This window comes from Gambusia affinis, linkage group LG06, assembly GCF_019740435.1.
Source record: "Gambusia affinis linkage group LG06, SWU_Gaff_1.0, whole genome shotgun sequence".
Classification (NCBI taxonomy): Eukaryota; Metazoa; Chordata; class Actinopteri; order Cyprinodontiformes; family Poeciliidae; genus Gambusia; species Gambusia affinis.
This window is the reverse complement of record NC_057873.1, coordinates 15,326,852-15,339,826: the sequence shown is the minus strand read 5'-3', so window position 1 is coordinate 15,339,826 and position 12,975 is coordinate 15,326,852. Positions and strand designations below refer to the sequence as shown.

The 12,975-nt window shown below is 38.5% G+C and overlaps 1 protein-coding gene across 2 annotated transcripts in view; it reads right to left on the bottom strand.

Moving 5' to 3' along the window:
* lekr1 (leucine, glutamate and lysine rich 1) overlaps positions 1 to 12,975 on the bottom strand; it is a 72,416-nt gene that overhangs the window by 12,531 nt on the left and 46,910 nt on the right. For both annotated transcript variants that reach the window (XM_044120751.1, XM_044120752.1), the window contains 2 exons: positions 9,467 to 9,544; positions 7,780 to 7,983 (listed from right to left, as the gene is read on the bottom strand). In XM_044120751.1, coding sequence (XP_043976686.1) covers positions 7,780 to 7,983; positions 9,467 to 9,544 — 282 coding nt within the window. The remainder of the gene's footprint in view (positions 1 to 7,779; positions 7,984 to 9,466; positions 9,545 to 12,975) is intronic.

The following is a 12,975-nucleotide window of genomic DNA, read 5'->3' as shown; positions in this document are numbered from 1 at the left end:
TACAAACATAGCGCAGTGTTACATCAATAAAATAAAGTGTTATTTCTTGCAACAGCAATTATCTATTGTCTGCAAAACTTACACATTTCCCAATTATCTAAATAAAATGTCAACAATGAACAAATTGTTAAAGGAATATAAATGGTGACAATAACATCTGAGTTTATGTTTAAATAGCAAATGCCCCAATGATAAGTAACTGATAGCCCTTTTGATATTAGCCATCAGTTCCCATAGCCAGATGGAAGTCTGCTGTATTGTGCTGAAGACAAAATTAAATATTCACTGTAACTAAATGTTTTCGCTCTGTTTCTTTACAGACTCTGTAGGCTTAAATAGTTATTAAAGCACAGGCAGAAATAAATAAAAGACTTGAACGAGACACCAGTGAATTAACCGTCTAACATACATGTAAACGTCTAACATACATGTAAACATCTAACATACATGTAAACGTCTAACATACATGTAAACGTCTAACATACATGTAAACAGTCATGGCGAAAAGGACACCCTTTGTTAGCTGCAGATTTTTAGACTATGAATGTTGGAGGGACAATAGTGCCTTGTAAAGGCACAACTAATTTCAGCATATTTTATTAAGCTTTTATGTCACAACCCAACATCACATAGTGCACAATTGTTTAAATTTCAAAATATTTTGACAAATGCAAGTTGGAAAAGTATCCTTATCCTATGGGTTTCTTCAGCATGGAGATGGAAGCTGGTCATAGGTGATGGGATGATGGATGGTTTGTTGATGACTTATTAATTGTTAATGACTAGGACACACCTTTCAGATGGACGACAAGACTAAACATACAGTTCACAATGAAAAGGTATGGATCATATCATAACCCATGAGGTGGCGTACAAGAAAGAGGTTTTCTTCAAAGTTGTGATGCACAGGAGATGAATATATATTTCCAAAAATCTTCCACTTTTTTGCAATTATTCACAGTTTTGTCCTTCACATAAAACTTTTTAAAATATATTAAAATCATGTTGCAATGTAAGAAAATGTAAAAAGTTGAACAGACGATCTATCTCTTTGTGCCACAACATTTGTCAAAGAGGAACCCTCTTGGTTAAAAAAAAAAAAGCGTGTGGTGACATATTTGTGTGCCCACCTCCCACTGTGCATATATCTGATGAAACACCACATAACCTACAATGTAATAAAGAGCCGCCTCCACATTCCCTCTCTTCTAAGTCAGGGCAGACATAATATTGTTCACTCCACTAGCTCTGGCTAATCACATCAGCCTACTGACCGCGTGCACGCACAGGGAGAAGCGCAAAAATAGATGCAGCCAAAAGTTTCTGCATGAACGCTCCCAGAGAGTTGCAAGTTTGATGCCAAGATCTGACTCCCTTTCAAACGTTGCTCGGTCCTCATTAAGGGGAGACAAGAGATGCGAGAGGAGTCGGAAGCGAAAGAGGAGCCGTCACTGTGAAACCATCTACTGGAGTGTAAAATGTTATTTTAGATACGTTTGGCATAGTTGCTGTGAAGTTTACACTGCTCTGCGACAATACATTGTGTGTTTGCGCGTGTATGCATGTGTGTTCAAAGCACCAAGGATTTCATAGTTAAGTCCTTTCTAGAAAAGAAACCCCAGGATGTGAGGATTTGACAGATTTATGAAGTCAAAGCCCTTTTAATATGTATCAAACTGCTGATGCATACAATATCTCTGTGTGTCTGCATGTGGGTGGGTTGGAGTGCCTGAGTGTGTACGTGTCCTGTCAGATATAACTCGCCTCTGATTATCAAAAACTGGAGATCTCAGGAAAGATAAACGCACCAGCAGTTTTTAGGATCAACTTTGAGCCTGTGTGTGTGTGTGTGTGTGTGTGTGACACCCTGCACCCACCCCAGGGAGCATGAGGGTGCGTGCAACTTTAGCCCTCAGAAGGAGGTCTGGGGGGATTATAGGGTGGAATGATGGGAAAATCTGGGAACACTCTTTCATTTGCTCACACGGCAGGCTGCTTTTAAGGACTGGCGAGTGTGTATGCATTCAGAGAACATGTGTGCGAGCGGCTGATGCCTCTTCAAAAAAAAAGCACATTCCTTGTTTCTGCTCTGGATGCTGATAGCATCTGTGTGCACATGCAGACAAAAGTCAGCCCTGCTCAAGGGCCGTTTTAAATAGCTTTTTACTCACTGTCCGTGAATCAACAATGAGGATCCGGAGTTATCAGGAGTCTCTCTTGACATCATGCATCCCCCAGGATTTTTACTTAGGGACAGAGCTTTCCACCTGGAAAGGATGAGGAATTTTCTTCCACTAACCCAGAATTTCAAAGCAGAAATGTGCTGCCTTGTAAAAGAAAAAAATTACCCCATTTTATGGCAATAGCAATTTATGATGTGTGAATAAAAACAGACCAACAGCCATCATAAAAGTCAAGATCCAGACAAGGATGATATAATACTTTCCACAAGAGCAAAAAGGAGAGAACTTGAAAAGCAGAAAAAGTGTGAAGTAAACATAGATGAAGGCGTTATCTTGTGCCCAAGGCTTGAAACCACGTCTCAGTGGAAGGGTGGATGGGCTGGAGAGCTTCTGAGGGACATCATTTCAGTCACGAAAATGCAGCTGCCTGAAACCACTTGAAACAAGTCCTCTCACATTTAAAAGATGGATGAGTAGGCAGAGAAACTTCTGACCTCTCTTGACTTTTAAATCTTTTACTCTTTCAACTTATTGCGGCTTTCATTGGTTTTCCTTCCTCTGCCAGCTCTTGCCCTCTCTCACCCTGTCCCTCTGTTTTCAATTCTGTCACTTTCCCTGAATCCAGGGCATGCTGAGACGTCTCTCTTGTGTGCGTGTAGAGCGTGTGCAGCCCCAGTGTCGCGTGCTTTTCATGCAAGAGCTGGTGATGTAACTTCTCATACCAGTCAAGGCTCACCTTCCTCCTCCTGGCCTCCTTTCCTGCTTCATCTTATCATCCAACTGTCCATCATGGCTGTGTTTCATGTCTCTCATCAGGTTTTCTATTGTATCACCCCTCAATCTTTCACTAGCCTGGGGGATGGGTGACCTGGTGGTTTTTAAGGCTGTCTTTTCACAGTCACTTCACAATTGATTTTCATCAACAGCTTCTTCATTAAGATTCGTAACAGTAGCTGCACACAGACCAACAGATTGGGAGGAACTATTATTTCTGTAATTGTAACTAAAGGACTTTTTTTTTTTTTTTTACCAGGAGTAATTTGGTTACATGCTTGGTTTAACTTGAAGCAAAAATTACAAATCTAAAGACTTCACTTGTCAGTTAAGGTCAAGGTTCAGGATTTCACAAGAAATCCTCTATACTGCCGTTACACACTCAAGTTCCAGCCTGATGACCTTCGTCGCATGTCTTCCCCTCTCTTACGACTCACTTTCCTGTCTGACCTCTCTCTAGTAAAGACCACTAGAGCCAATAAAACCTCAAAAAAAACTTTTCATAGGTTAACTATGTCAAACTGTTGATAATGTTAGGATTTATTATCCTCTGTTAATGTAAAACTGTTAATGATTGTTCAGAGAATGCAAGACTATTTTCATATAATGACATCCGGTGCATATACAACATCGCCACAATCAGTTATCTTTACTTTAATTCCATATAAAACATCTAGGATCTTTATTAAAATATTTTGATTTAACTTTTAAAAAGTAAAATTACAGTGAAAAATATCAACAATTTAGATTTACTGTATTAACACCAAGCATTATGTGTGTTGGTGTGTAATTTTAAACCGCAGCTTAAGATGCAATATGTGATGCAAATGGACAACTTTTCCTTTCAATTACGTGCTTGAGCAGGATCTTTACTAAAATGTTTAGTTTCTAAGGAAAAGTAACAACTAAAAACTACTGAAACTGCCATTGCACACACATCTCTTGTAGTGACAAAGACTGCCTAAGTCAAAGGCGATCGGCACTTCCATCCAGAAGAGAAAATGGGTCGATTAAACTACAAAGGTACTCCACACAAAACTAATGCAAGAACAACTGGAAATGATGACATGGAGAAGGACTTAGACAAATTCAATCTAAAGGATTGAATTTGCAGTTGCAAGTTACAGCCTATGTAACTTGCAACAGCAGTGAAATATGAACAGTGTATGTAGATAATACTATTATGACAATCTATTGCATATTTGTTCTTTGTTCTCAGACATTTTTGCACCTTCTAGTTTGTAGATTATGCACTTTGCAATGCCTAATGCTTTATAAATGCATTTAAATATGACACACATTATACCTTACTGTTTAAGTTTTTCAGATTTTTTTAAAGCAATGTTTCAGCACACAAATGTTCCATTGTGTTACAAAACCTCTGATGTCAGAACCCCATAACTAACAGAGGTGGGTTATTTTCAAGTCTCTTTAGATTTATTTTCTGTGTACAAGAAAAAAACTATTGTCAGATTTTTCATTTGCATTTGAGTCTTTTTGATGTTGTGGCATACCCACTCCAACCATGACCTTAAACTGAGAAACCTATCGAACCGTGACTTATTTGTTCTATTACAACAGTCTCAGACATTGTGCAAACATTCCCCTTAAAGGCTAGAAATTAACTTTGTGCAAGACTTTAGATATAATATGGGATTTCTTCTTCCAAACAAGGCATCTGTCATTGAAAACATGATAGAACTATTAAAGAACAACAAACTAATGACCGCATACCAGATTACATCTGCGATGACTTAAAATAATAATTACTGAAGCACACAGATACATACTTACGGGAAAGCTCCATCACCAGGAATCCATTATCTACACTATATATGAATGTTTTCAGTGAATCTAAAAGATAGGTTACCAACCTTCATGGCCTTGTTAATCATATGTGGACATATGGAACAATCCTACTGTGATGCTGTTCACTGACACTAATTCATGTCAATTCTAGAAGCTAAAAGGCAGTCATATCTAAAACGTGAAGTTTGTGTGCAGAGAACCAGAGGAAACTCTATAGGTTTTAAATTATTTGTGATACTGGGGAGTGAAAAATAAATCCTTTCATGCAAGAATTTGTTTCCAATGTGAACTTAACCTACTCATCCTCAGTTTGCATTACTCTCCAGCCCTTTAGACTTAGTATTCTAAGGGGAAAACTGCTGAAAAGTCAAGGAAATATTTATGTGTAGAAACATTTTACAGCGTTTCTGTTTCTCCTATCAATTATTTATATTCCATTTAAATGTCACTCTGTCACAGTCATTCTTATTATGAACCATCTCCCAGTGAATCACAGCACTGTAATCCACTTCAAAAAGACCCACAAGCCATAAAAAACATAAAAAAACATTCTTGAACCACAAGACTAAAATATTTGTAGCATTCTGATGTTTTTTCAATTGGTTCAAAAAAGCCTGAATCTGCATTTCGGGATTCTTGTTGACATTTTTTGATTACAGCAGGTATGCTAAAAATGCCAAGAGAGGTCCTGAAAATCCCATGTATTTATTTTCTTGGAACTTTGATGATTTATAATTTTAGGAACAGCGGAGTAAAATTATTAATCTAAGAGACCAAAAGCTTCACAGAAGTGAATTTCATCAGGAACCCATGTTCTAGATTTGGAGTCTAATTAAGGCAAGCCCAGTAAGAAATGCCCATTTTTATATGACGAATTAGCAAACAGTATTGTGACAGCATGATCAAAATATTGGACTACTGCTCAAGTAAAAATTGAGCCGTAGTCTCAATTTTAACGTCAGTCTTTCATATAAATGTTAAGATACCTCTTGTTTTTTTAAAGAAATTTCAAAGCACCAGTGGCCTTTATTGGCAGTGTTCACACAAGAAAGGGGAAAAGAGAAGGGGGAAGACATCAGCAAAGATCTTGAGGCTCAGAGTTGAACTTTGTACGGTTATATTACGGGATACAAGCTGTGAGTGGAATCCATGCTCTGCTGCTATAACTCTCAGGGTGAACTGGTTGGTCCAGATAGAACCTTAGTGTGTTACAGTTCCTAAGGGATATAATCTCTTTGGTCATTCATCAAAACAGCTGTGTTAATGCAGCAGCACATAACCGATTCAAACTTTGACAAATTTCATAGGCCTTTCAAACTGCACTACGATTTATTAACTTGGCCTTCAAGCTCATGGGTGGTGATGCATGTAAGGAGGTTCTTTTGGAAATATAAAATAAAATAAACATGAGGATAAGAGTCACTAGAGAAAACAGATGCTTTGGATTTTAATTATATTTTCACTTTGTTAACATTATGATGACTGATAAATTGACTTGTTCAAACCTTTCACCCAATGTCAGCTGTGCACAAGCTTCCTTTGTAACCTTTCACTGGATATTGTGACTATAGCCGATAGATTGCTATTCCAAATAACTACTACTATGCTGACATAAGAGACAACCAGAGATTTTCCTGGTGTGCCGATGGTTTAGTCGATGGAGAAGCTGTTGTACTCGCCCCGTAGTCACGCAGCATGCTGATGTTTTGCAGTGCCACTAATACCTCAAACTATGCCATATCAAACGTCTTCTCTACCTCTTCTCTCCAGTCAGACAGATCTGCTAGGCGTGCAGCCAAGAAAGTAGACCTGTAAACATCAATGAGCGCCACAGCGCCAGCTGGCTGACAATGAGGAGTGGGGATCAGAAGAACCTGTCCCATAAATCTCAGCCTACAAAAACAAAAAGCTTCTGTGGCATTTATTAAAGACTCAACAAAAAAAACCCACTAGTGCCACATGAATTAAATTTCACTGTTTGTCTCTCACATCCAGCAGAGAGCTGCACAGTGCTGTGGCTCTAGCTCATCATGCAAGGCTGGGTCAAGGGGCTATGGGGCCTTAAGCAGAATAAGAGTTAGGGGCCCCTCTTGCTGTTAAGAACATCACCACCACTAGTTTCAACACAGATTTGCTGGAGTTTCATAGGCTGAGTTTTTATTATTTACTGATAAGTATGTGTGAACAAAACAAGCTCAAACACAAACATTAAACTGTTAGCATCAGATTGTAACTATGGTAACAATTTAACTATGAAAATTATTCTTTGCACTTTTACAAAGTAAACTGGCAAATTAAATCTTAAATTAAAAATTAAGATATTTAAGGTGTTTTCACACCCGATAGTCCACTGTGAAACAATTAGAGCACAGTAAATATTTCCCAGTTGACCAAAATAAATTCGAACCAAGCCGTTATGGTTATCCAAACTTTGATCTCGGGGGCGTTTAGTATTTTCAAACTAATGAAAAGCTGATAATAAACTACAGGCATAAGGTTATTGAATAGTCTGCATTGTGAAAGTGGTGTTAGACTCACGTAAGCATCAGGGTTCAATTCTTTTCTTCAAGATTTACACAAAGTTTGGTCCCTTTGACGTCTGCACTGATTTGTGTTATATTGTTCCAAACCCAAATCTGTCCTCTCGGGCTGAACTGAGCTGTAAATATTTACTGACCTGTTTCGTCACTTAGGCTGACCCATTTCTTCAGACTATTAAAAGAACGCCAGTACACAGTGGTGGTTAAACTGTTCTATGAACAAAACTAGTCAAAATTCATTGAAGTAAATGGCAATATGGATGCTTCTGACAGGATTACAGATCGTACATTAGTTTCTTATTTTAAATGTTTTGTAAGCCAGTCTATGCATAAGCAGCTGAATATAAGGTGAATTGGCATTAATAATGATAATTATATTCAGAATAAACTATAGGGTAGAAGTAAACAAATAAAAACAAAATAGAACACAAAGGAGAAACAACAAGAAAGCAGAAGAATCATGAATCAATGACCTTTCTTTGATCAGCTCCTTGTTTTCCTGCTGAATTTTTTCCAGAACTTCCCTAGTTTGCGTCACTTCCTCTCCAGCTGCATGCCACTTCTGGTTTAGTTCTTCCTCTCTCTGTTCCCATGACAACAGCTGCTTCTCCATGGCATCACACCTTTGTTGACATAACAACCACTTCTTATTTTCCTCCTCTACTTCCTCTGTTAATCTGTTGATAAAGACACAAAGGTTGAGAGTTGCACAAACATGTCTGTATTACAATATTCTGGGAGGAAGTGCTCTTTTCATCTGTATTTAAACAGGACATGTTTTTGCCGGTTCTGAACAACCACCCATACTTGCACACCTGCAGGTGCACCATTATTCTGCCCTAATGGATCAACAGGTAACTGATGAAAGACAGCTTTGTTACATCAGGATAAAACCATCCAATATCTCTGCATTTTTTTTATTAAAGTACATAAGTTATAGACATGGAAAAACTGGGGCAAACCATATTTTAAAATATACTTTAGCAATCTGAAAAAGGAAGTTGCACCTCTCATTATCCAAGTTTATTCCACAGTTATATTCAATAAATTAGAATATTTAGTCCGATCAGGCTCGTTTGTCAGAACCTTTTGAAATTAATGATCTTTAGGCAATTATTAAGCATAAGTCAACATTTCTGTTTTGAAATTTTTTTTCTTTTTTTGGTCTTATGAAATATTTGCGATCCTGCAAGGAAAAGAGCGAGATAATGGATGAATACATTTTTTCATGTTTTTTTTTTCTTCCTTGTTTGTTTGTTGACCATGAAGTAATGACGTCATATTTTCTAATAAATGTGTTATTAATTAACAAATGGTATGAATCTGACTTTTTTTTATAAACAAGCAAGCATGAGGCTTTTAGACATTTATATCTAATGAATAATTTGTTGCAGCATAAAAGAGGATAGGTGAGGTGTGGAGGCTTGACCAGATTAACTCTGTTCAGACACTTATGGTCACCATTCTTAGGGAATTGGAAAACTGTTGTCTTCTCACCCTCACACAATCTGAAATTGCATCCACCCCCGTTGCTATTATAGGTTGAGCTTTATAGGAGCCATGGGGTTAGATCAGAGACTGCTGTGTGGGATGGGAAATAAATTGATAGTGTAACTGAACACACCAAGCTGCAAGCAGTCTAGAAAGGGAATACCAGCAGTATAGCATGTGAAAGAATATACACCCTCCATGCATCCAGTGCCTGCAAGTGGAAGATGAGAGGCCCCTGCACCTATATGTGTCTTTCTGTGGGCGTACACATGTGGATTGGGAGTATGTCACACACATGTGCATGTCTGTGTATCAGTGCGATGCCGGCTAATCAAAGCATATCTGCAGGAACGTACATGCTTCTGGGCACTGATGAGAGTATGTGAGAAACACAACTCCACGCCAGCTAAGAAGTGCTTCCATCTGTTGCACCAGCCTCACACGAGACTCTGCAGCGTCACAAGCATTTAACTGAGCCTAACGTCTTCTCAGCTAATTTAAGAGATGGTAACGTACCCACCTCCCTCTGGGAGGCAATAGATCTGGAAGTGCATGGGAGCACAGGAAGAAGACGATGGTTAGGATGAGTAAAGGGATTGTGTGTGAGAAGATAAGGGAATTTATTGCTCGGTGTGTGGGAAACACAAAAAGAGGGAAAGGTCGATAAACCTGTGCAGTTTCTGTCCGTATTCCTTCTCAGTCTCTTCCTGTTTAAACAGCTGCTCATCCCACTGCGTCTTCTGTTCCCTGGAGACATACAGTGCAACAATAACGTGGTTGATCAGTTTATGTCTATGAATTAACAAGACAGTGACAAAAACTCAAAAACGATCGGATTTTTCTCCTTTCCTGAAATTTAGATTCATTTGACCCCGATGTCATATTGAGGCAGAAGGACACACATTTATTCCCTGAGCTTATTTTTACAATCTCAAGTGACACTGAGTCAGATACCAAATCCATCTAACTGGTGTCCTGACTACTCCCACGCTTGTATCCTTGTGAGGAAGAAGCCAGCCTTAACAATGGATCCTCCCACAGGGATCAGCAAAAGTTCAAGATAGCTTCCTGTATTTCTTAACTCCTCGTGCTTAAAATCCGCTGTGGGCTGTTTTCTGATGGCCAGATCGGACCGTTTTTCATGTTGTTTTGCACTTTCAGTACAAAATTTTCACTGTATTTAAAATAATATTTCTTTTTCTTTCTGTGGCTGCACCTTGACTCCTCAGAAGGAACACTGAAAATCATTTATAAGTTCAGATCTACATGGATTGACAGCAAGTGCACACAGACCAACAAACACACATACAAACACTTTCACATATGCTCTCAGACACACACACACACACCCACAAACACAGTTTACCCTAACCCTACTAACCCTGTCAGCTTCTCAACCTAATTCCCTCTCTGACGGCATGGTCAGTTGGCGTGTATGTGTGTGTGTGTGTGTGTTACTGGCTGTCTACCCCTGTGACCTTGCAGCCGCACGCAATGAGGATACAGAGTGAGAGGACCAGCATGTCTAAGCTCACAGGCAGACAGACTGTTTTCACTTCCAATTTCACAGATTTTTCTGATAACTGTATTCAGTTTTTTTTTTTTTTTTGGTGGACTGAAAAGAGCTGCACTTTTATTAAAAAAATATGTTGTTGTTTTTTTTTACATATTTGTTGAAATGATCATTATGTCGTGACAGTATGAGACAATCTGTGAAAAAGTTTAGCTCTGCTTTCTCCCAGTGCTTCCAGTACTAACTGCTGAAATAAACAACCAATCAGAGACAAGAGGAGGATTTTAGCGCTATCAATCACTCTCGTGTACGCACAACTCACATCATTCCCCTCCCTCTTGCTCTCTGCTACACTACAGCCGATTCATCACAACATAGCGTGCCAAAAATGCTAAGACTAGTTAGCGTAGCCACGGATGATGGTGGTTAAATAGTTTTTCTGATTGGTTGTTTTTGACAGGGAGCTGCATTTTTGCAGACCACATTAAGACGAGGTGGAGGAGCGTGGGTTTTTTCACAGATTATCCATCTTATACCATACTGTCATGATATGGTGACAGTTTTAACAAATATGGAAAACAACATTTTTGTAAAAATTATATATACTGCAGCTTTAAACTGAGAGGACAGCTTCTGATATTTTATATAAAACATTAAAAATATAATAAGACTGAAAACTGAATGAATACACACAAAATCCAGCTGACTTTAAAGGGGTAGTATTATGTGTTTCCAAGTATCTCTGTTAACTACAATTGCTAAAAAAATCCTTTATACATATCAAATGACTTAAAAAGAAATTTTACATTTTAACTTAAATGCCTGGTAATTGAGCCTCAGTCACTTTAAAAACTCTTGCTCTTTCTGAAACTATCTTCAAGAAGTCATCACAATATTGTGTCTCTACTAACAATTAACTATGTTTTTATCAGGTATGTTTTTGATGAGGGAATAACATTAGAAGATCAAAAATGTTGAATTTACATAATACCACCCTTTTAAAGAAAATCCTGTTAAAAGGAACCAGTAATTATCCCCTTTGTGTAGTTTTAGGAACATATTTGTTTCTAGTGTAAGTAGATGTATCAATCGGTCAAAGAATGCACTGCAAAATTAAAAAAACTGAGATAAACAGAGCGATGTGCCTCTGTTGATTCCAGAGCAGAGAAAATTCAGGTTACAGTAATGTTTAAAACTGTGGCAGATCAAGCACTCTATATAAAAAATATGGTCAACAAAATACAAAGAAAGTCTCATGAACGGGAGGGAAAAAACCTACTCATCAAAACATAATTTCTTTGAGATTTTGTGTTTACTTTATGATAGATGAAGAGAAACAAGACGGTTTTGATTTTCTTTGAATTCAATACAACAAAACAGGCTAAAAAAAGAATTTTCTGAAGGGCTGTGACTGATTAAATCTAACCGAGATAAAACGTCACGAAGGAAAGAAAAAAAACCCCAAACGTCTTTATGTTTGTGTGTATATGTGTGAGGCAGAGCAGATAAGAAGGAGAAAAGGCCTTCAGTTGCACTCTGAGATCAATAGGTAAATTACTGCAGATACTCACACACTCACACTTTAATGTATGTGTGCACACACACACGCACACTAACAGAAAGAGAAAGACAGTCAGCGTGCAGCAGTCTTATGAAAACAAGCCGTTTCACATCAATCACATCTATCCTTTGCTCTTTCTCTCTTGACCTTCAATCATTCCACCTCACACTCTTTCATCCATCCTCCCTTGTTCAGGGCATCTATGCTTTCTTTCATCTATTCCTCCCTCGCCTCTAATCCATCCTTTAAACTGAGCCCACGTCTGCCATGTGTTCATCCCGTGATGAAAGGATCCGCTCAGTGATTCCTGCCAATCAGTGCGCAGCTGGAACCTTCCCATCACCATTAACACACATGTCAGCCAGAAGTTACATGTTTGGAACGCTCCGCTGGGAAACTCCTGTCAAATCTGGAACATTCATAGTTGCCCGTCAAGCCTAGAAATACTCCCAGTGATGTGAGATATACTTCACTTCTTAAAAGCTCTTGTAAGTACACAAGATTTTTTCAAGTATTGGAAGAAAATTGACAAAAGAAATGATACAGCAAAGTCTTGAAGAGTGTGTAAGTGGATGTGTGTGTCAATAGCCTGCACTCAAACATTCCTTAGACACCGTGCTTGGGTCAGATAAATTCCACAGCCTTGCTCTGTTCTCGCCATGGCAGAAATGTGTGTGTGCGTGTGTGTTTCCAAAGCAACGGACTGGCGCCACAAAAAGACAACAGGTGCTGAAGACTCAGTCGATGGAGGTGGTGGGTGAGGGGTGGGGTTAAAGGTTGGGAAGCTGTTATGGCAACGCTTACACACAAACAAACTTTTTGTTCACGAATGTCAAACCGAAGAATCCAAGGCTTGGGATGCTCTGCAGCTTATATGGTACAGAGTGGGACTAAGAAGAAACACACACACCCACGCAGACATGCCTGCATATAAAAAGGTTGTGGGTGTTTAAACATTCAACCAATAAGAGAAACGGAAAGAAAAGGTTGATCAGAAATAAAAGAAACATTTTATTTAGTTTAATATAATGCAGCACCTATCAGTAAAAACACATTTAGTAATATGTATAAATACTAATGAAAAACAGGCAGATCTGGCTATGT